The sequence below is a fragment of the Mastigoproctus giganteus genome, chromosome 6, assembly GCF_048544385.1.
Source record: "Mastigoproctus giganteus isolate SK-2022 chromosome 6, ASM4854438v1, whole genome shotgun sequence".
Taxonomy (NCBI): Eukaryota; Metazoa; Arthropoda; class Arachnida; order Uropygi; family Thelyphonidae; genus Mastigoproctus; species Mastigoproctus giganteus.
The window spans coordinates 6260111-6283062 of record NC_143580.1 but is presented as its reverse complement, the minus strand read 5'-3'; the positions used below and the strand labels follow the sequence as shown (position 1 = coordinate 6283062).

The 22952-nt window shown below is 35.2% G+C and overlaps 1 protein-coding gene across 1 annotated transcript in view; it reads right to left on the bottom strand.

Moving 5' to 3' along the window:
- Positions 1-22686, bottom strand: part of LOC150083866 (FAD-dependent oxidoreductase domain-containing protein 1) — a 46657-nt gene extending 23971 nt beyond the window's left edge. The window contains exons 1-4 of the mRNA XM_090375472.1: positions 22339-22686; positions 17189-17318; positions 10734-10833; positions 6207-6301 (exon numbers count right to left, since the gene is read on the bottom strand). Coding sequence (XP_090231598.1) covers positions 6207-6301; positions 10734-10833; positions 17189-17318; positions 22339-22686 — 673 coding nt within the window. The remainder of the gene's footprint in view (positions 1-6206; positions 6302-10733; positions 10834-17188; positions 17319-22338) is intronic.
- Between the last annotated feature and the right edge of the window lie 266 nt (positions 22687-22952).

Sequence of the window (22952 nt, the reverse complement as noted above, 5' to 3'; positions counted from 1 at the left end):
TCGCGGGTTCGATTCCCGCCTCGGGCTTGGATCAAAGTACTGCAAAAACCTTGGGAGGTGCAATATGGCCACAGAAGCCGATGCGCCAACAACTACCAAATCAAAAAAAAAAAAAAAAAAAAAAGAGGGATTTTGTATACAAAAAAAAAATAAATAAATAAAAATACCTTGTAGAAATATAAGCAATATAAATGGAAATTGAGCTGTTTGCTAAAATTTAGCATTTCACTGTGCTAGTTCTTTCTAGTGGTAGCAAGTGCAGTAACAGTCAGAAGTCGCCTCTTCAAAAATGGACTTGTAGCCAGTCGTCCTAAGAAGAAGCCCCTCCTCACACAAAAAATTAAAAAGGCCTGATTAATTTGGCATAAAGAGCATGGTAAATGCACCCCTGAGCAGTGGAAGTCAGTTATTTTCTCAGATGAGAAGAAATTCAACCTGTGAAAAATACCATCCAGTGTATGGTTTCTACAGTGAAATTCCCTACCAGCCAAATGATATGGGGGTGCATTTCATATCATGGAGTAGCTCACCCACAGTTTATAAAAGGTTCCATAAATGCCAATGGATACCTGGCTATACTGGAAGATAAACTGCTGCCAACCATTAGAGACCATTTCAACCTACAAAATAACCTCATCTTTCAGGATGACTCTGCTCCTTGTCATCGGGCAAAAAGTGTAAGTAGGCACATCTGTAGTTACTTTAGCTTCATTTCCGTATTAGAAGTTCGACAGTAATGTATTTACATTTGTTACAGGTGAAAAAAAGTTTTTGGAAGAACGGTCCATTACAACTCTTAGCTGGCCAGGAAACAGCCCAGACCTGAATCCTATAGAATCTGCAGTTGCCAGAGAGAAACCAAAGCCTCTTCATGAACTTCAGGAAGCCATAATTTGTGTTTGGAACCATGAACTATCAGTTGATTATCATCAGAAATTGATTTTGTTATGCCTCGATGGTGTGCTGCTGTCATCAGGGCCAGAGGCGATTCAACTAAATATTAGTTTGCACATGTGAACTTTTCATTTTGTTTTCCATTTAAAATGATAAACTGAAGCAAATTGAGGGCTTCTTGTTAACAGGAGAGACTGCTTTTATAGGGATGGAATACACTTAAATAGAAAGGGTGCAAGAATATTTGCTGATGCTATCGAGGCAGTGTTAGGTGGGTCAGAAAACTGCTAGCTTGGGGGGATTCACAGACTAAAAGGTTAAAAGTAGCTGCAGGCAGAGGTGAAAGTGATTCTTGCACAACTTCTATTAGAATAAGTAGCGACCTGGAGCGAGGGGTGCTGGGGGTTTCAGCGACTGATGGCAGTCATCGTGAAACAGGTGGGTATATGGGATGTGTCACGGTAACTAGGATTAGGAGCATGTATACCAAAGCTAGAAGTATAGTAAATAAATTTGATGAATTTGAAATATTGGTCAAGACATCAAATGCAGATATTGTTGGGATATCAGAGACATGGTGTCACACTGATATTAGGAATGCAGAATTGGAATTTGGGGAGTACAATGTGTACAGAAAGGATAGGAAGGGAGGAAGTGTCATGCGGTTAATTAAGAAAAACATAAAATCAAAAGAAGTGCATCCAGTTGATATAGATGAACAATGTATTGTTGAGTCAGTTTGGTGTGACATAAGCACTGCGAAAGCAAAAATAAGAGTAGGAGTGTGTTATAGGCCTAATGACTTAAATGAATACAATGAACCAATTGTACAGAGAAATAGAGTGGGCTAGTAAATCAGAATGTTTTATAATGGGGGATTTTAACTTCTCAGATATTGACTGGAACTTGTGGGTTGGTCACTCACACACAAGTAAGACTTTTGTGGATTTATTGCATGATTGTTTTCTGCAGCAGCAGCATGTTTGAGAGGAAACCAGAGAGGTGATACTCTTGATCTGGTTATTAGCAGTGATCATTCGTGTATTAAGAATTTGCAGATAAAGGAACCACTAGGTGGCAGTGATCGCAGTGTACTGATGTGGGATTTACTTAAAGATATAATTACCATCAGGGGTAAAGGAAAGGCTTTTTGCTTCCGTAAAGGTGAGTACAGTGGTCTCAACTGACGATGTTACCAACAGTAAATTCTAAGTGGGAAGCATTCAAGGAATTAATCATGGAAGCTACTAAAAGGTTCATACCTAGTAAGAAATATTGTTCAAGGTTTAGGCCTAAATGGTTATCAAATGAACTAATGAGACTCGTGACAGAGAAGAAAAATGCATGGGATGTATATAAATTATCAAGCGACTCAGAAGGCTATGGCAGATACAAGCTAGTCTGTAATCAGGTCACAAAGGAGGTTAGGCAGGCAAAGGCAGATTACAAGAAATCTTTGGCAAAGGATGCTAAGAAAAACAGCAAGGATTTCTTTACTTATATAAACTCTAAAAGGAAGGGGATGAATCAGATTGGTCCACTTGATATCGATGGTTCGACTGTTGATGGTCCTGCTCAGATAGCAAACAAACTGAATGAGTATTTTGCATCTACATTCACACATGAGGAGTTATTAAAGTTTGAAAATGGCAGAAGGTTATCAAATTGTAGCAGGGTGCTTAATGATTTTGTAATAACTGAGGGCAAAGTGGATGAGAAATTGTTGAAGATAAACATAAGAAAAGCACCTGGGGTGGATGGGATCTATCCAGTTATATTAAAGGAGGCGGCAATGCAATTAAGCAAACCCTTAGCCATAATTATGAGAGCGTCCTTGGACTCGGGGGAGGTTCCTACAGATTGGAGATGTGCAAATGTATCCCCAATTCACAATGGGGGATCGAAGGGTGACACGAGTAATTACAGACCAGTTAGTTTAACTTCTGTTCCGGGTAAAATAATGGAGTCACTGGTTAAAGATGCATTGCAGGATCATCTAGACAAGACTGCAGCAATAATTCAGACACAGCATGGGTTTGTTAAGGGAAAGCCTTGTCTGACAAATTTGATAGGATATTATGATGTGGTTGCAAAGGAACTGGATGCAAAAAATAATTTTGATATCATATATTTGGATTTCAGGAAAGCTTTTGACACTGTTGAGCATGGAAGACTTGTACAAATTGGAGCAGAATGGTATTAAGAGTAAGTTGCTACAATGGATAAAAGGATGGCTGAGTGGGAGAAGACAGAGGCTGGTAATCAATGGGTGCAGCTCTTCGTGGACTAATGTTATTAGTGGAGTCCCACAGGGTTCGGTGTTGGGTCCACTGTTGTTTTGTATATTTATTAATGATATTGATGAAGGTATATCAGGCTTAGTGTCGAAGTTTGCAGATGATACAAAGATTGGCAGGGTTGTTAATGACAGTAATGGAAGTGTGTTATTGCAACAGGATCTAGAAAATTTGGGAAGATGGGCTGAGAAGTGGCAACTGAAGTTTAACCTCGACAAATGCAAAGTACTGCATATGGGTAGAAGTAACCCCAGAGAAATGTACCAACTGTGTGGTACTAACACTTAAGGTGGTAGAAAATGAAAAAAAAAAAAAAAAAAAAAAAGGGAGTAATTTTGCAGTCAGATATGAAGTTTTCTGAGCAATGCAGACAGGCTGCCAGGGCAGGTCATGGGGTTTTGTCAATGATATATAGGAATTTTGCTAGCAGGGAAAAGGAGGTGATTGTCCCTCTGTATAAGGCAATGGTCAGGTCAGGCCACGCCTTGAGTGCTGCATACAGGTCTGGAGGCCTCATTTTAGGAAGGCTGTAGATTTGCTAGAGTGTGTACAGAGAAGGGCAACAAGATTGGTGAGGGGAATGAAGAGATCATTCCCCAAATTGGTGAGGAGAATGAAGAGAGGCTTAATTTCTGCAAATTGCAGTGGCTGGAGGCTAGGCACCTGCGCGGTGATCTGATTGAGGTGTATAAGGCCTTGAATGGGTTGAGCATGCTGAATTCTGATGGGATCCTTCCTCTTGTTCAGATTACAAACTTAAGGGGGCATAAATTCAAATTAAGAAAAGACAGATGTAGAATATATGTGCGGAAATTTGCCTTTAGCCAGCGGGTGGTTAATTGCTGGAACAAACTTCCATCTGTCGTTGTGGAAGTTGATAGGTTGAATAAATTTAAGGAGGAACTGGACAGGCATTTGGAGGGAATGGTGTGACTTTTTTTTTCTTTTTTTTTTGGCTGATGCTGTATAAGCTCATACACTTTCTTTCTTGCATCACATGCCACTACTCCTACTATTGTATGAAGGTTGCAAATGCTCATTTTGGAATATTTTGAGAGCATCTGTCAAATATTACTTAGCTTTGCTTAACTATTAATAAATATCTTTTGTTTATATTTGTATTTGTGATGGCAGTCATTAATGTAACATATCATTGTGAAAAAGAGTTAGAAATGTTAAATTCCTAGGTGATACAGTTTCTTTGAACACCGGTGTATATGTTCAGAATAGTTGGAAGAAAGAAAAAATGAGATGGAATTACAGACACTAATTCATAAAACATTGTCCATGGAAATATCTCCAGAGAAGGCATGCAGCAGGAACTCAACATCTGCACATCAGGAGGTAAAGTAAGTTTATAAGAGAAGGATCATTTATTAACCCAACTGTTCAGTTTTGAATAGTGTCTAGGAGTTTTACCATCTAGCAGATGTGCAAAAAAACCATAAATAATGACAGGCACATGATGTCTTTACTTCACCAATCAGTGTTTTTTTGGGAGGGGATGGGGTGAGTGAAAGAAGAAATGGTTTAAAATGGGAATTAAGAATATATTAAGAAATATATTAATAATATCATGCCAGAATTAAGAATATATTTTATAAATATATTCTTAATTCTGGCATGATATGTATAATAAGATAAAAAAATTTTTAAAAAATCATTAAAAATACAAATCTTATTATACAGTATATATAAAAATTCCCAGCCAAATGTGTTGGTATAGTGAGCAGACAAAAAAAAAAAAAAAAAGGAAACTGAAACTGTTGAAAGTACACAGCAAAGTGGCTTCTTTGACATACATGGTAGGTACATCAAAAAATTCATAAAGATTTTTTTATGGCTAAACTTTTCCAGTTAAAAAATAATTAATGATGAAGACAGAACTTTAGTATCTGCCAGTATTCATACTGGAGGACAACTAAAATTCACACTCTTATAATTCTTAAATTTGTAAGTTATACAGTTTATGGTGTAATAAAATATATCCAAGTGTGCCAGCTGGAACATTAAGAGATGTTCTAGGAAGCATCATTTCAGATATGGAAACAGTATTCCATGATGGAGTAGATTTGTGATTTTTACAGAGCTAAGATGGGAAAAACACTGATTCTACCGTATTTGTGTTTTCTTATATTTACTTTTACTGTGAAAATGTCAAGTAGTTATCCATTGCAATATGGCATAAATGCCATTTTGCATTTATATAACACTATTGGTAAAGTAAAGTGAGTTTATAGCAAAAATTGCAGTTTTCCATTAGGACTTGAGTCTAATGTTTTACAAAAACAGGTAAAATATCATGTTATTTCCTAACAACTACTGGAGGGCTGATGACCTCCAGTAGTTAGATGATCTACGAATGCTATATAACACCACTTACCAAAAAGTCACTTGATATCAAACAAAACGAATTTCTCTTCTAGCCAATGAGTCGTTGATTGCTTGAACAAGTTGCCCTTGCAGGTAGTTGAGGCTGACAGTTTGAATAAATTCAAAGATCAACTGGATAGTTACCTGTGTGAGGAGGGAAGCATATATAATTTGTATGTTCTTATGTACTTGGGGTTTTTTTGCAAATAGTATGTGTTTATCTACTTGGGTAAACTGCATTTTGCAAATAGCATTTAGAAACAAAGTTTGCTTACCAGGTTGACTTGATATTGCACTACTCTAAATAAAATATACTCTTCTAATGGAGAAGTATATTGCTGTTTTATTTAAAGTATTTGCTACTACCAAGACTCGAGTTTAAATCTTATTTGGAATCTCATGCAGGCAGATGGGCAATGTGGAGGCCTTAACAACCCAGTGACAGGAAGTATGCGAGATATAAGTGTGTGCAGGAAAATCAAAAGAAGTAAAGCGAGTTTATGGCACAGCCTACGAGTACTATATAACACTATTGGTGAAGTAAAGTGAGTTTATAGCAAAAAAATGTATGCTTTTGCCATAAATTCACAATAACACTAAAAATAAATTTATCAACAGATAAATTACTAATTAAATTCTTACCATATGATCCCAATGCCACACCATCTGTATTAATCCATGGAAATTTTTCCTTCAATTTGGATGGTGTCAACAGCTCCAATTTGGCCCCTAGTTCCCTAGAGAATAAAAAGAAAGCTGTCTTAAAAGCATTTTAATCAATATTAGGGCCCTACAACCTCAATGTTGGTAAAATAAGGTTTTCTTACCAATCAACATGATTTCAAAATACGCAAGTTTCAAGAACAGCTTTAAAAAACTGAAATCTTTTAATAGCTATTTGTAAATAAGCACATATATTAACTCTTTTAGGAATGAGTTTGACAAACTTGTGGACTTTGGGCTGTGAGTTTTTTTGCTAGCAACCAGTTGTGGAGTGAGTTTCTTCATGAAGGTTTTTAAAATTTGTTGAAATGAAAAACTTTGTTTTTAGATATTAATCTGTTCTTATTTTGACTTTGTTGCCCTGAGTGAAATTTTAAAAAATCAAATCAGAATTTAAAATTTATAAAAAATTTTTTTTTACAAATTTGAAAAAAAAAAAAGTAAAAAAATTCATAAAACACTGTAAAAGAAACACTTGTTATTCTTACTTTTTTTTTTTTGATGAAATACTATCTTCTATGTCTATTTATATGTCATTTCATTTGCTTTCATTTAATTTCTGTATCTGAATTCCAGAGAATTTCAGCTTTTGTAAGCCCAAAATTGATAAAAATGGCTGATGGGGGCAATTTCCTCTTCCACCTCTGCTTTTTAAAGCTATTTTCAGGCTGCAGTCTATTATAAACTGTCTACAATTATTTGGAAACAGCAGCACTTAGAAGATTTCAAGACGATTAATTATAAATTAAAGACACTATTAGCATTATTAAAGGCATTATTTGTCACATACTTTAAGTGACCTTGAAAAACATTATTTCACATATGGATCTGAAGGAGTATGTATATACTCTTCAAGGCTCACATGTGGAAAAACTTATCTATATGTATGTACTATGTGTATGTAAAGGTTAAATATCTATAAAATAAAAATTAACTCCAGATTAACATCAATTAGACAAAGCTCATCATTAGCTATCAAGAATTACATATAAATTCTTGATAGCTAACAATCTCTGAAGAAAAATAGGAGCAAGGGAATATCCAGATACATTAGCATTAGTAGAGGCATTTGATGCAAGAAAGCAAGCTTATGCAGCATCAGCCAAAAAAAAAAAAAAAACCCACTTCCACTTCACCCCTCTGTTCGTTCAAAATACCTGTCCAGCTGAGCCTTAAACTTATTTAGGCTATCAACCTCCACCACAAGGGATGGCAATCTGTTCCACCAACCAACCACCCGCTGGCTAAAGGCAAATTTCCGCACGTCTATCCTACATCTGTCTTTCCTCAATTTGAATTTATGCCCTCTCAGGTGATTTTTCTGAGCTAGAGGAAGAATCCCATCAGCATTGAGCATGCTTAAACCATTCAAGGCTTTATACACCTCTATCAGATCACCTCGCTGGTGCCTAGTCTCCAGACACTGTAATTTGCAAAACTTAAGCCTTTCTTCGTAAGAGCACCCCTTTGTTCCATTCACTAATCTTGTTGCCCTTCTCTGTACTCGTTCCAGCAGCTCTACATCCTTCTTGAAATGAGGCCTCCAGACCTGTATACAGTACTCTAGGTGTGGCCTGACCATTGCCTTATACAATGGAATAATCACCTCCTTATCCCTGCTGGAAAAATTCCCGTATATCATTGACAATACTCCATGAGCTACTCTTGCAGCCCGTCTGCACTGCTCAGAGAACTTCATATCTGCCTGCACAATCACCCCCAAGTCCCTTTCATTCTCTACCACTGTCAGTGTAGTACCACAGAGTTGATACGTTGCTCTGGGGTTGCTTTTTCCCATGTGTAGTACTTTACATTTGTCAATGTTAAACTTCATTTGCCACCTCTCAGCCCATCTGCTCAACCTTTCCAGATCCTGTTGCAGCAGCATAGTGTCAGTAGTGTCCTTGACAACCCTGCCAACCTTTGTATCATCTGCAAACTTGGACATTAAGCTTGATATACCATCATCAATATCATTTATAAATACAGAAAACAATAATGGACCCAACACTGAGCCCAGAGGGACTCCACTAATAACATTAGTCCACGATGAGCAGTGTCCATTGATTACCACTCTCTGTCTTCTCCCCCTCAACCACCCCTTTATCCATAGCAGCAATTTGCCTCCAATGTCACACTGCTCCAATTTGTGTAGCAGTCTTCCATGTGCAACAGTATCAAAAGCCTTTCTAAGATCCAAGTATATAATATCAAAGTTATTCCCTGCATCCAGTTCTTTTGTGACTGCATCATAGTATCCAATCAAGTTGGTCAGGCAAGACTTCCCCTTAACAAAACCATGCTGTGTCTGAGCTATAACTGAACTCTTGTCTAAATGATCCTGCAGTGCTTCTTTAACCAGTGCCTCCATTAATTTTCCTGGAACAGAAGTTAAGCTCACAGGTCTATAATTACTTGTGTCAGCCTTTGATCCTCCTTTGTGAATTGGGGTCACATTTGCACATTTCCAGTCTATGGGTACCTCCCCTGAGTCCAAGGAAGCTCTCATAATTATGGCTAAGGGTTTGCTTACTTCCTTTGCTGCCTCCTTTAATATAACTGGATAGATCCCATCCACCCCGGGTGCCTTTCTTGTGTTTATCTTCAACAGTTTCTCCTCCACTTTACTCCCAGTTACAATATAAGCCCAATAGTTTAATATCTAATGGTCCAGAAAATCAAATAATCTTGCATCTGGGAGGCTAACTAGCAAATTAAATAGCCCTCCACACTTGAATGCTGATGTGTAGGATGAAGATTTTATCTCAGAGAAATAAAAGCTGTATCTCCAACATATATGGAAAACAAGCAGACCAACAAAGGTATATGATGTTGTAATGGCATAATTACTTTTTCATAACTACTACAATTCCCTATCATCTTCAAAACAAAGCAATATCCTATTTCATCGATTTTATTGTATTACATTATAACAGAATAGAATTACAATTGTAGAATCAAACAGAAGCACATGGTACACCCCAGACAAAAAATTAGAAACATTTATTCAATATCTAGCAGGGTTATCTTCTGTCTGGATTACAGCCCTTATTGGAATTGTTGTTGTTGTTTGGTTTTTGGAAGCATTAGCAACTAAGGCCATATTGCTCCGGGAATATGCGGTGGTCATTCCCTGACCTTTCTGCATCCTCCGTATTTGGTGGTGACGGGCTCGAACCCCGGCCTAATCAAGAAGCGTGTGCTACGCACTGTTGCTCCTTCCCACCTGGCTACGGAGGCACCCTTATTGGAATTAGACACCTATTGGAATCCATGATGCAGCATGGATTCCAATAGGTGTCTGAGGGAGTCCAGATTCAGATTTGACAAGGCATCTATCAGGATATTTGCAATTCTGGGCAGAGTAGAGGTTACATTAACAAAAGAAATGAACACATTTTTTGGCACACACAGAAATCCACTGACTTGCCCCAAGTACTGAGTTTGATTTTGGCTTTATTGTCTGTATGTTTTGGGAGAGACAGGAGATGCTGAGCCCATCTATGAATAAATGTTGTATCCACTATGGGAACTATTCTGTTATCATATAATTGCAACTATGAACAAGGTAGCAGATAAGTAATGATCCTTGGTGGGGGCCTTCTACCTATAAACAAATTCAGGATAAATGCACTCATAGGCAGAAATTCTGAAGTATACATCATTACAGGAAATTCTAAATTAAGGTGGTAGGTATCTCCCGAAGCCCACAGTAATTGAATTTGCAGAGTATTTCATATTTTGGGGTAGTATCATAAATTATTAATGTCAAAACAGTAACAATAATTATTTCAGTTGGTTTTTATCTACATTGAACTATCCCAATACTGTGTCATCACAGAGCCAACTAATCTAAATGAAGCACAATTTGGCCTCAGGTGCTCTTGTGGCTAGAAACTTCCATTAAAATAAACAAAGCAATCCAGATGACCTTAGTCAAAACCTGCTGAAAATGTTACGGGTTATCGGACATCATGGACTATGAATGTGCAACTAAAGGCCAGTCTGTCACCTGGCTTTGATGAAACAATCTGAATATGATGTCATCTTCCAAGGTTTTAACTGGTCAACTCCTTGAGCTGAGTGATTTTTCCATTTAAAGACTTGTTAGGCTTTCTGTATTGGCTTATTAGTTTAAGTTCCACACACCACAACACATTGTACCTTCTCCAACATACAAGACAATTTTCAAAAGAGATAGAAATGTCATAAACATTATGACATTACTAGTACTGATACAGCTGTTGGTACACACTTCCATTGAATTCTAAAACTTGAAATGCTTTACAATCAAGTTTTGAAAATGGAAATATTCTATAAACATTAATTCACAAAGCCACATTTTTTTTTTTTTTTTTTTTGAAATCCTATATGATAAGTATTACAGATTCATTAGTTTTTAATAATCAAGAATGCTACTAAAAAAAAAACTTAGGGTTCACTTACTTTTGAATTACATGATTTTCTTTTAACTGGTCAACACCAGCCTCACTTGCTAAAAAAAGATACCCATGTGGCTGGAAACTTATATCAGGAGGATCTCTATCTGAAATAATAAATTATGAACTGGAATGATATTGAAATAGTCTGATGAAGAGTTTTTACTCATTTCATATTATTAAATGAGTAAAAATTCTTCATATGCACTTAATCTTAGCAATTAACTGGTTTAGATTAACAATGTATAATTAAAATTATCATCATCATAAAGTAGTTCATTAATTTTTAATGTTAACATAAAACTCTATAAGACTACAATTCCATTAATTAGTAAGTTAAATTTTTCTTAGAATTCGAATTTTATTTTTAAACAGCTCTTTATTCTCAGTTTAGTGGCAGTCAATTGGGAGTAAGCAGTAGTATACTGCTCTGGAAAGTTGCTATTTATTCTAGTGAACTGGTAGATCAACTTGTGAAGGGATTCATAATAATGCCCTTCACTTGCATAAAACAATGTACAATCTGATGCTATGCTACCCACTAATTGGAATTGTTGTTAAATAAAACATAAGTATGACTGCTCTCAGTGGTCCTAAATACTTATTTCTATGATTCTAAATTCTATTAACAACCATTGCTCCTTGGAAATAACAGATAACAACTGTCTTCCTTAAGGAAAAGGAGATCCCACTGATGAGATGAGCTACCACGGTACTTAACACAAAGTCAATTAGGTTTTATAATTCATCTATCCACTGTTTGTCCACATTACACTCATACTTTCTATCTTTTAGAAATCTAAAATCAGAACACTTTTAATAGAGATCTGGCTTTAGCCAGAACTTTAGCCAGACATTGCTAGACCCTTCTTCCAAATAATGAAACTAATTAATGCATACCAAATGCTGCAACAGGTAAATCATGCATATTGTCATGAAATACAATAAACTGTACTTCTCTGTTGCAAGTAAATAAATAAATGCAACAAGTTTTTGCTGATATTGGCTATTCCAAAAGCCACCCCAATATCAGCTTTTAAGTTGGGTATCCCATTAAATCGGTATATTTGTAATTGAGGAAAAAAAAAAAAAAACAATATATTAAAATTAAACTTATTGGAAAACTGGAAGAGCTTGCATGTATGTACACCACTATGTATTATTTCAAGTTTATAATCACAGTTAGTTAAAGGAACTGTTATTAAAGTTCTGATTAAAAAATAAAATCAAAATTTTTACATATAAGATAAATTTTTAAAGCATACTTCTTCTTCTTCTTCAAGAGGAGTGTTTCCATTTACAATGGGTTTCCTCAGCCTACAAGTTATTTCTTGTTAGGAATTTTTTCCCGTCATAAAGTGCGGTTCTGGGTGTCTTGGTCGGTTAAGCCTCGGGCTGTCATGCACTCCCGTACTCCATCCATGTCCTCTTAGGTCTTCCTCTTCTCCTTCTTCCAGGAGGTATCCACTCCAGGATAGCCTTTGGATATCTGTTTTCTTGCATCCGTTTTACATGTCCATACCATGTTAGACGCTTTTCTTTGATGGTTTCAATAACAGTCTTTTTCACTTCCATTTTTTTCCCTTATGTCTTCATTCCGTTTTCTGTCTCTTCTAGAAGCTCCTGCTGAGCGTCTCCAAAAATCCATTTCTGTGGAGAGCAATTTGTTTTCCGCTCCATACAATAGAAGACTTTTTTGTACAATCGCTTGAAATATAAGTTTCTTTGTTTTATTTAGGATATTTTTGCTCCACAGAACAGAGTTTAACATGCCGATAGTCTTTCTGCCATCTGCAATTCTCTTAATGATCTCTGCTTGTGATGATCCATCACTTTGTAAGACTGATCCCAAATATTTGAATTTATCAACTTGTTTGATTTTAAAACCTGCAATATTTAGAACGTGTCCTGGTCCTGAAGACAACATTTCAGTCTTGCTAAAATTGATTTTTTGACCCTATTGTTTATATTCCTCAAACAATTGACGACATGCATACTTTGCATCTTTTAAGTCTTGTGCTATCAAGACCTGATCGTCTGCAAAAAGTAAATTGTGAATATAGGTGTTCTTATTAATTGGCAATCCCATTTCATTGCATTTTTTTGACCAGGATCTTAGGCAGATGTTGATATAAATTTTGAAGTGTTGGTGATATGCAACAACCTTGTAATAAGCCTTTTGAAGTGTGGAATTCAGGTGGGTGACAAAGCTGATCCCACTTTAATTCTGCATCTATTATTCCTGTAAATTGCCTTAATAATGTTAATCAGTTAATCATCATCAATGTTTGTCTCTTTCAGTGCTTCCCATAAAGAGTTTTCTTGGAACACTGTCATATGCCTCTTCAAGGTCAATGAAAATCATAAAGAATTTTTTCCTTTTGATTGGCATATTTCAAGTATCTGTCGTACTGTTGAGATATGGTCTATACATGACCTCCCGGCTGAAAAACCACTTTGTTCTTCTGATATCTCGATTCGGGCTTCTAAATGGTTCCTGATCCATTTTCCAATGATCTTTAACAGCGGGTTCAGGACGCATATTCCTCTGTAATTTGAACAGCTTTTCTGATCGCCCTTCTTATAAATTGATGTAATATATCCTGTTATCATTTCTTTCGGTATTTCTTCTCCTCTCAGTATACTATTTAACAGTTTTTGTATCAGAACAGCCACTCCTCTTCCTCCTTATTTCAGAAGTTCCATGTAAACTCCTCCAGGTCCAGGTGATTTGCCATTCCTTCCTTTAGCAGGAGTTCCACTTCCCTAACAGAAACTTTTAAGCCCGAGTCTTCTACACCAAAATCCTCCATCGTCTTGAACTCTTCCCATCCTTCTTTTAAAAGTCCCTCATAGTACTCCGTCCAGTCTTTCAAAGGTATTAATTGCAAACCAGCATTGTGTTTATTCAGTTTTCTCAAGTCTTTAAGAACCTTCCACGATTCCGCTGATTGCTTGAAGCCCAATTTGCTATTAATAGTTGCGCATTTCCTTTCCCATTCTTCATTTTTCCCTTCTACTACCAACCGATTGGCTATTTTCTTCTTTTCAACATAAATGTTCCTATATGCATCATTCCTATCACCCAGCCATTTCTGATATGCAAGTTTCTTTTCCTCTACAGCAGCTCTTACTTTCTCTGTAATCCAGGTCTCTTTTCTTTATCTTGGCTCTTCTTTTTGCCTAGGATTTCATGAGCTATTTTTTTAACAGTATTTTTTAAATATTCGTAGATTTCTTCAGTATTACCTTTTATCTCTATGTTAATTGCAGCATCCAGTCTCTAGGTGAAGTTGTTTCTAATGCTGTCGTCCTGGAGTAGGTCAACATTAAATTGATCCACTTGTAGCATTTCTCCTTCCCTGCATTGTTGGTTGTCCACACATATTTTCTTAATCCAGTTCCACCTCAATGTTGTTTTAACAAGAAAATGGTCAGATCCAAATTCGGCTCCTCTATAAACTCTGACATCTTTCAATACATATGTCCCTGAATGTTTTGAAATAATGTATCTATAACTGATCTAATTTGTCTTGTCGCCTGTGACCAAGTATATTTATGGATATCCTTGTTTTGGAAAAATGGAGCAGCAGTGCATAGAACATGCTTCTTGATTAGACTGGGGTTTGAGCCCGTGACTGCCAAATACGGAGGATGCAGAAAGGTCAGGAAATGACCACCGCATATCCCCGGAGCAATATGGCCTTAGTTGCTAATGCTCCTAAAAACCAAACAACTCAAACAACTCGTTGGAAAAATGTGTTGTTTATTCTCAAGTCGAGCTGTTCACAAAGACTGCATAGTCTATCTCCATTGTTGTTCCTCTCTTTCTCTCCAAATCTTCCAATAACTTTGCTATTTTGTTTAGTTCCTACTCTTGCATTGAAATCTCCCATTAGAAATATCTCTTTGTTCTTAGGGATTTTTTCTATTAGTTCTCTCAGATCCTCCCAAAATTAATCCTTCAAGGTATCAGTAGTGTCATTAGGCGGGGCATATATTCCCAAAATACATATTTCTCTCCCATACATTTTCAGTTCCAATGAGATCATTCTTTCATTAATAAATTGCCAGTTTTTGATGTTGTGTCTCAATTTCTTTTTAACAGCAAAAGAAACTCCTGCTCTTGCTCTTTCACTCTTATCGACTCCACTCCAAAAATGGTAGTATTCTCCCATTATTTCCTCTCCACATCCCCTTTTCTTTATCTCTGATAACATGACGATGTCTAACTTGAATTTTTGCAGTTCATCCGGAAGAAAGTTTCTTTTAGTTGAAAGGCCTTGAATATTCCAGCATCCCAAAATCATAGTCCTTTTCCGTTTGCCGAGTTGTTTCCGAAAGTGCAGTCTGTTTTCATTTTCACTTGTAGGTCGTTTAGCATTTGTGTATTTTTTACACTGAACAAGGAGCTAGCCGAGTGGTTTTCAACCTTTTTTTAATAACGGCACCCCTAAGTTATTTATTTTATTTTGCGGCACCCCTACTCAATTTTCTGCCTGTTATATATTCTCTCTCTCTCTCTCTCTGTATATATCCATGTATATATATAATTATAAAAATTACATTTCATAATACAAATTATGTATATACAGTATATAATTTTATTCTTTATATAGAGGTACTAAGTAAACATCAATTAGAGATCACCACAAAATGAAAAAGATACTGTACACCTTTCTATAATGAAATAAACATATAAATTAAAAAATAATAATAAATTTAAGTAACTTAAGCTCAAATTACGTGGCACCCCTGGAATGTTGTTGTGGCACCCCGGTTGAAAACCACTGAGCTAGCCCGTTGCAGCAACCCCCAACCTGGAGGGCCGGAGTATCTCTCTTAGTCTGGCCCCTACCCTTTGACCTGTCCGGTTTGGGAGGCCCTACCAGTAGCTAAGCTACAGCCGACTTAGCTCTACGGGTCATCGGGACATGCAAGCCCCCCCACCGTGACAAGGTGGAGAATACCATCGGGGGAGTAAAGTATACTCACAAATCTATTTGCTTCAGCATGTTCATCTAACAACATATAATAATTTGACTCCCAGTAAACAGAATTCCGTGAAATTTTATATTTTTATATATCCTTTATAAGTTTTGTCAAGCCATTCCAACACTGGTCAAACAGAAAATCCAACTGTTCAGCAATTATTTTTCATATATATATATATATATACTGTGAGTTATCCATAAACTGCCATTAACCAAAGCACTGTAAATTCTGTTTGTGATAGTGCACTGACTCAAGGAATGAATGAGTAACATGGTGGATGTGCAGAAAAGAAAAATTCAGCTCAAGCACTGCAAACATTAGTGATGAGTTCTTTTTTGTTAATTTACTAAATATATAAAAAATTAATTATTACTATTTTTTTATTCTATTAATCATAAAAGGTCCACAAAATATATGTTTGTATTTAAATTTTTATTAAAATCCATTAAAAAATAAGTATATTACACATGGTGTTGCGTGATTGGATATTCTCTACTCTACTCTGTTCACTAACTGATCCTGACAAATATGTTATAGAGTAAAGCTCTCACAGGATAGTTGTTGTCAAAGCATCTCTGTATTGTTTAGAAAATAATCAATGAGAACTTTACTCAATCACATATATTTGTTTATGTCAGGATTAAAGTTAGAGTGAATGGAGTTTAGATCACTAAATCAAAATTGTAAGATTTATTGGATACCAAGTGATTTCTATTTTTTAATGACTAATGAAGAAATTAAGCAGGCTGTGTAAACCATTGTTAAATACTGCAAGAAGAGTAAGCACAAGTATAAAACCCATTTCATTTACTCATTAAGTACAATAGAAATTGCTTGGTATTCAATAAATCTCACAATTTAAGCTGAGATTTTACATAAAGAGTTAAGCATGAATTACTTTGTAATTCTGATTTCATGCCCTACAAATAAATACATCACAAAAAGTTCAGTAAATTTCCGTCGTGTTATAATGAACAACGTAATGTTCGTTATGAGCTACAGTAAAGTGAAGTAAAAACAATCACTTTGCATATCTTATTAGTTAATTCACTAAAAGTTAGTTAATTACTTTTCACTTCTGCTGATCCCAGCAAATGGAAAAATTCAATTAATTTAAATGACGGGAAAAGAAAACTGAATGTAATACTGTATAATGCTAATTTCACCAAAATGGTCAATGCACTGACAGATTAATGTGATAACCAAATTCATTTAGTTATATTAATTTGAAGGGAACTTAGTTTGAATCTAAGTTCCCTTAATGAAAGTAAATTTTAAAATTATCACTGGTTATTCATTAAATTTAATTATTTAGTTATTCACTTTATCATGATAATAATAAAGTGATCACTAATAATGATCAGTTTTTCAGTGATCATTAGAAATTAATTTAAATAATTATTTATATTGTTGGATTTATTCAAGAGTTCTCTAAACTGAAAATACACTACACATAAGTTGATTTACCAAGGACACAAAGGTGCTTTTTAATGTTTCGTAGAAACTCTGAACTGTAGAGTGACAAATTAATATTTTCTGGCAGTGAAAACTGTTGTCTAATTCCACCTACTGATAATGCGGTAGTAGAATGAGTATACTGAAAGAAAAAAAAAAAATTTCCATCAGTTTAACAATTCAGAAAACTGAAAAATCAAAATGGGTCATATATTTTATTTCAATTTCTCATAATAAAACTTCAATTTTATGTTATATATGTACAAAACACATTCTTCGTCCTTTCTAAGTTAAACAAAACACATTCTTCGTCCTTTCTAAGTTAAACAAAACACATTCTTCGTCTTTTCTAAGTTAAACAAAACACATTCTTCGTCCTTTCTAAGTTAAACAAAACACATTATCCTATTAAAATTTTTTTATACTTTAAACATATTAATACTTTTGGTTCAGCACACAGATGTGCTCAGTTCGAAAATAATGATTAGGAAGTGGAATTTTACTCCACTAATAAGAAATAATCTTGAAAGATATTTTCTTACTCCTTGGAACAGAACTGGTCAATCTTAATTAATTAAACTTCTTTATTGCTGCTAAGTATGGTACATGTACTAGTGACAATAATTCTCATCACGGCAACATGGCCAGGAGTTTAATAATCTCACTGAGCAATATACTATATTTACACTATAGTATCCCTAATGATATGAGAAGGAACCCTCTTCACACTCTGCATACATTATTTTGAAGTCCCATCAGATAAGCAGTGAACAGAGTTCAAATAGCAACAAAATGCAAATATATTTTAAATATCTAAGATGGAGGAAAAAATTAATTTTCAAAAATAAATTAATTACGCAATGAATGAACTGTTGAATGGAAGCATTAACTTAATTTTTTTCTGAAACATATTAAATTTAATTTTGCAATTTTATTTAACAGTAATTTATGGTATACAGAAGATTTGCTTTCACTAATAGATATATACACTGATGAATGATTTCAGTTAAAATAAAAATTATAGAAATATCAGAATATTTTCACTATCTGATGTATGTATTCACTGGTTAATGTATGCTTTGGTCTTTTTTTCTCTGAATTTCTTCAATCTCACCTTATTCAGCCTTATCTTAATTGAACTTTTAATCTTCTAATTTGTGAGTGCCCCACCATATATATCTTGCCTTATCAAGAACTCCAAACTCAGAGCACATCTGTGCCAAGAGATTACATTCTGTATAGAACAATTAATTGAGACAACACATCTGTTGCACATACAATATAGGTTGCCCCTGTAGGGGCAACCTATATTAATTTGAAATAAAATGTCTACACCAGACTCATGCAAACTTTTTCAGCCACAGACACATCAAAATGAGTCTGCAGCTGAAATATGTTTCTAAAATATAACAATCTAAAATATAATATTTTAGAAATATAATGATCCAATTCTGCCTTGAACCTTGTCAGCCACTAACTTAACTACCTTGGGTGGCAACTTATTCCAGTGATCAATGACTGTTCAAAGGTAAATTTCATGAAATCAAATCTTTTATTCCTTTCCAAAATTTCATATTTGGGTCTCCTTGCTCTTGTTTCACCTGCCGCTGTGAAAATACTTCATTCAATTTTGTTATTCGTTTAGAGGCCTTAACCAGAGGGGAGTAGTAATATAAAAGATAAAGTACCATGCCATGTTTACTTTTCATGGCTTTTTTTGTTTACCAAAAATTCAATTCTTTTCATTCTCAGCGGCTTCTCTCATGACAAGAATGCCATAACCAATTATTTCTGATTTACCAAATAAAATCATAATTTATTTTATAAAAATTTATTTGCATATTTTCCAGTTTTCTTTTGGGAACTAGGAATCATGACCAAGGAATGAAAAAAACTTCAGTTTCTGGACTTGGCTTGGACCTGGACCAGGTCCAAGCCAAAGCCATCCATATATGAGGTTCAAAGCCAATTTTGACAAATTGATCTAAAAAGCTTTCAATCTAAACATGAGGTGGGGATTCAGAATGAAAAAGACTCAAAAAAAAATAAATCTATATGTGAACACTAACCCATGAGTAAGGATTAGAAAGCAACAAAATTGTGTGAAAGGCAGAGAAGTGTTCCATAAATACTACATAGTCAAAATCTATGAGAACTGCAAGCCTTAGTAGCACTGGTAGTTATTTCAAAATTTGACAAGAACATCTCAATAATATTAGTTATTGTCAGTGGTGTCAAAACTGGACTAAAAAAAAAAAAATCACAATTTAAGTTCCATAAATGCTGGATTGTGTGTGTGTAACTACAGTTTGAAAATAAAATAATTTACATAAAAATTCAGGGAGTATTTTAAATTTGCACATACTTATAATCTGTTTGCTTTTGAATGCCTATAAATATTTTTATTCTGTTAAAATGCAATTACATAAGAAATATAAATCCCTCCTTTAATATATCTCAATTTTTTTTTTTTTTTTTTTTTTTTTTTGCCATTCTTTCATCACTCTGTCTTTCCTTAATATAAAATGACATGTGAGGTGCTTTTCTCTCCCAAACCAGCTAACTAACATTAGTTAGGGCAGCAACATCCTTGATTAAACACGCCTGATGGAGTTGCTTAATCAAGGAGCTGTCTTATTGAGAACAATAACACAAAAAGTTTCATTGCTCTCAATAATAAAACAATATGACTGATAAAAATATTTCCAACCTGTTTTCAAAAGTATGCAGATTTAAAAAAAGTAATATGAAAAATCTGTTTCAACACAACCCACTTGATACATATTGCTTATACAGGGTGTGGCTAAAATAAAACAAGAATCATTGTTTACTAATGCCTTACTACTGCGCATGTAAACAACATTCATATCGTACTGAAGCTTCTTTTCCTGTACACATCAGTTTTTGTCTCATTAAAATCGGTTAAATTCCAATTGAACTGTGCTTTAACCCTTCGACAGAAAAATGAGTGATTATAATTTAGAGCAAATTGTTATTAAATTTTAGTTAAACTCACTAAAAATTGTGCAGAAATAATAGAGATGTTACAGAAAGTGTATGGTAATGAAACCATGAGTCAGCCATGTGTGTATGAATGACACAAACGGTTCAGAGAGGGACGGGAAGATGTCCACAATGATAAGAAGACCACTGACTTCAATGACAGATGAGAATGTTGAAAAAATTCAAGAACATGTGCCAAGACTGTTTCTTTTGGAAACAGTAAGAAGAATTTTGACAGATTGTCTTTCATCGTGACAATGCACCATGTCACTTCAAACAGCTGCTCATTCTCTGCTAACAAGATTAGTGAGTGGAACAAAGGGTTGCTGTTACCAAGAAAGGCTTAAGTTCTGCAAATTGCAGAGTCTGGAGATGAGCCAGTTGCAAGGTGATCTGATTGAGGTGTATAAGGCCTTCAACGGTTTCAGCAAGCTCAACCACTGATGGGATTCTTCCTCTTGCTCAGATTCTGCACCTGAGGGGGCACAAATTCAAATTGAGGAAAGACAGTTATAAAACAGATATGTAGAAATTTGCCTTTAGCCAGCAGGTGGTCGATTGCTGGAACAAACTTCCATCTAAAATAAATTCAAGGCTGAACTAGACAAACTTTTGGGGTGAAATGGGAAGAGTTTTTTTTTTTTTTTTTTGGCTGATGCTTTTTTCTTTCTTGCATCATATGCCTCTACTAATGCTAATCTGTATTGCCATGGAATACTGTTTCTACATCTGGAGTGGTGCCCCTAAAACCTCTCTCAGGCTTCTGGATTCCATTCAAAGGGAGGCAAGTTAGGTTAATTAATGCCCCATCTCTAACAAAGTCTGTCCACTCTCTGTCTCATAGCTGTTCTGTTTCAGCTGCATGCTTCTTCTACAAATACTTTCACGAGCACTGTTCTTCTGAATTGGCTTCTATATTTGTTGCTCTCTCTTTCAAAGCAGTCCACACATGTGCCACAACCAGTCACCATCCTTTTACTGTCCAACTTCAAACTCACAGAATCAACTTTTCTTCTTCCTTGTTTATTCCTTCAACTTATGTTTCCTGGAGCAACCTGCCTTCACATGTATTTCCTGAAAATTATAATCTACAGAAATTCAAGTATAATACTAACAAGTATCATCTTTCATATTCTCAACCTCCAACCCATGCATGGTACTAAGTACTATAGATTCTAATACCTATCATGCTTGGGGTTTTCATATTTAAAAAAAAAAAAAAAAATGGAAGAGAGTTAGCTAATTTCGAAAAGTAAACCAGGAAACATAACTAACAACAAATTCCATAACTGTTTTCAGCTGATGAAAATTATGAACAAATTACTGGGTTTTAAAAGGTGAACAAGAGTATATTTATTAAACATGTAATAAATTACAACTATGTGGGTATTAATTTGTGACTTTCTAACCCTAAGAAAGTGCCTCCTATTCAAGCTTAAGATATTATATTTAGTGTACAAGTCAACTAAAAATTTTATACAATTTTTTTGTGCTTAAATGGCCGACAAATGCCAGAATATACAGAACTGAAATGCAAAACAGTTGTCAAGATATATAATATGAGCAATGTCCTTGATAGCACCAAGGATGCTGCACTTTTTGAAAAAAATTCAGACCTTAACATCTGTAATGACAAGTGTAACAGTAGACTATGATTTTGGGCTTTCTATGAGGAATAACTTCGTCTGCACTGCCATTTATTTAATATGCACTTGTGAATTTTTTTCAAATATTCGCAATCAAATATATAACTTTTTCAAACAAAAATCGTCTTCTAAATCGTGGGTGTGTCTTATTATTAGCAGTATGGTGCAATGAAGCCTTGGCTGCACCAGCCAAGAAAAAAAAATAATAATAATAATACATTTTGTTGTTACCCTGAGTGAGTGAGTGTGTGTGTGTGAGAGAGAGAACACGAGTCTGAAGTAGAAGGGAATTGCCAAGAAAGAAAAGAATGATGATATCCAGCTCAGGACCCTGGGAAGGATGATGATATCCAGCTCAGGATCATTTACTCCGGGGCTCACATCACCAGATGTGAGCCCCGGAGTAAATGATCAGGCAAGTCTTATCATTCAGAGAATAAGCTATTTATTATTTAGATTAAGCATTCCTAGGTCCCAACCCGAGGGTACATTAGTGTTGTAATGCATACTCACCGTGGGATCGCGTTCTAGAACAACTAAACTAAAACCTTCCGGTGCCCGCTGTTTGAGCCAATATGCAATGGAAGAACCCATAATACCACCACCAATTATAGCAATATCTACTTCGTTAGGTAACAAATTGGGGTCTACCCCAAACTGGCCTCGTCTCAAATTTTTAAAGTCATCTTTCAGTATTCGAATCACCCGGTCCGGAACTGTTTCAGTCTTTACCACATACTTTTTCTTCGAATCTGTTTCTTCGTCATTTTTAGATGTGCACAGGGAACACCTACTCTGTCTCACACAAAATGTCACACTACGCGAAAAGAGCAATTTTAACCGTGAAGAAGAAGAAATCATATTCAAATATGCAAGATTCACAAAAACACGTGTTCATCAGCAGTGTATAGCAATACTTGATGTTAAGAGAAATTTCATAGTTTATCAGAATTTATGAACATTCATATCCTTCAGAAGATAACCTATTAACACCATACACAAAAATCCCTAGGGAAATAATAAATTAAATGCGACACGCTGACAACCTTGACTCCAATTCAACCAATGTTAATTCAACTGGTTGCATTAGTACATTGTCAACGCCAGATCAAAGTCAAATGAGATAA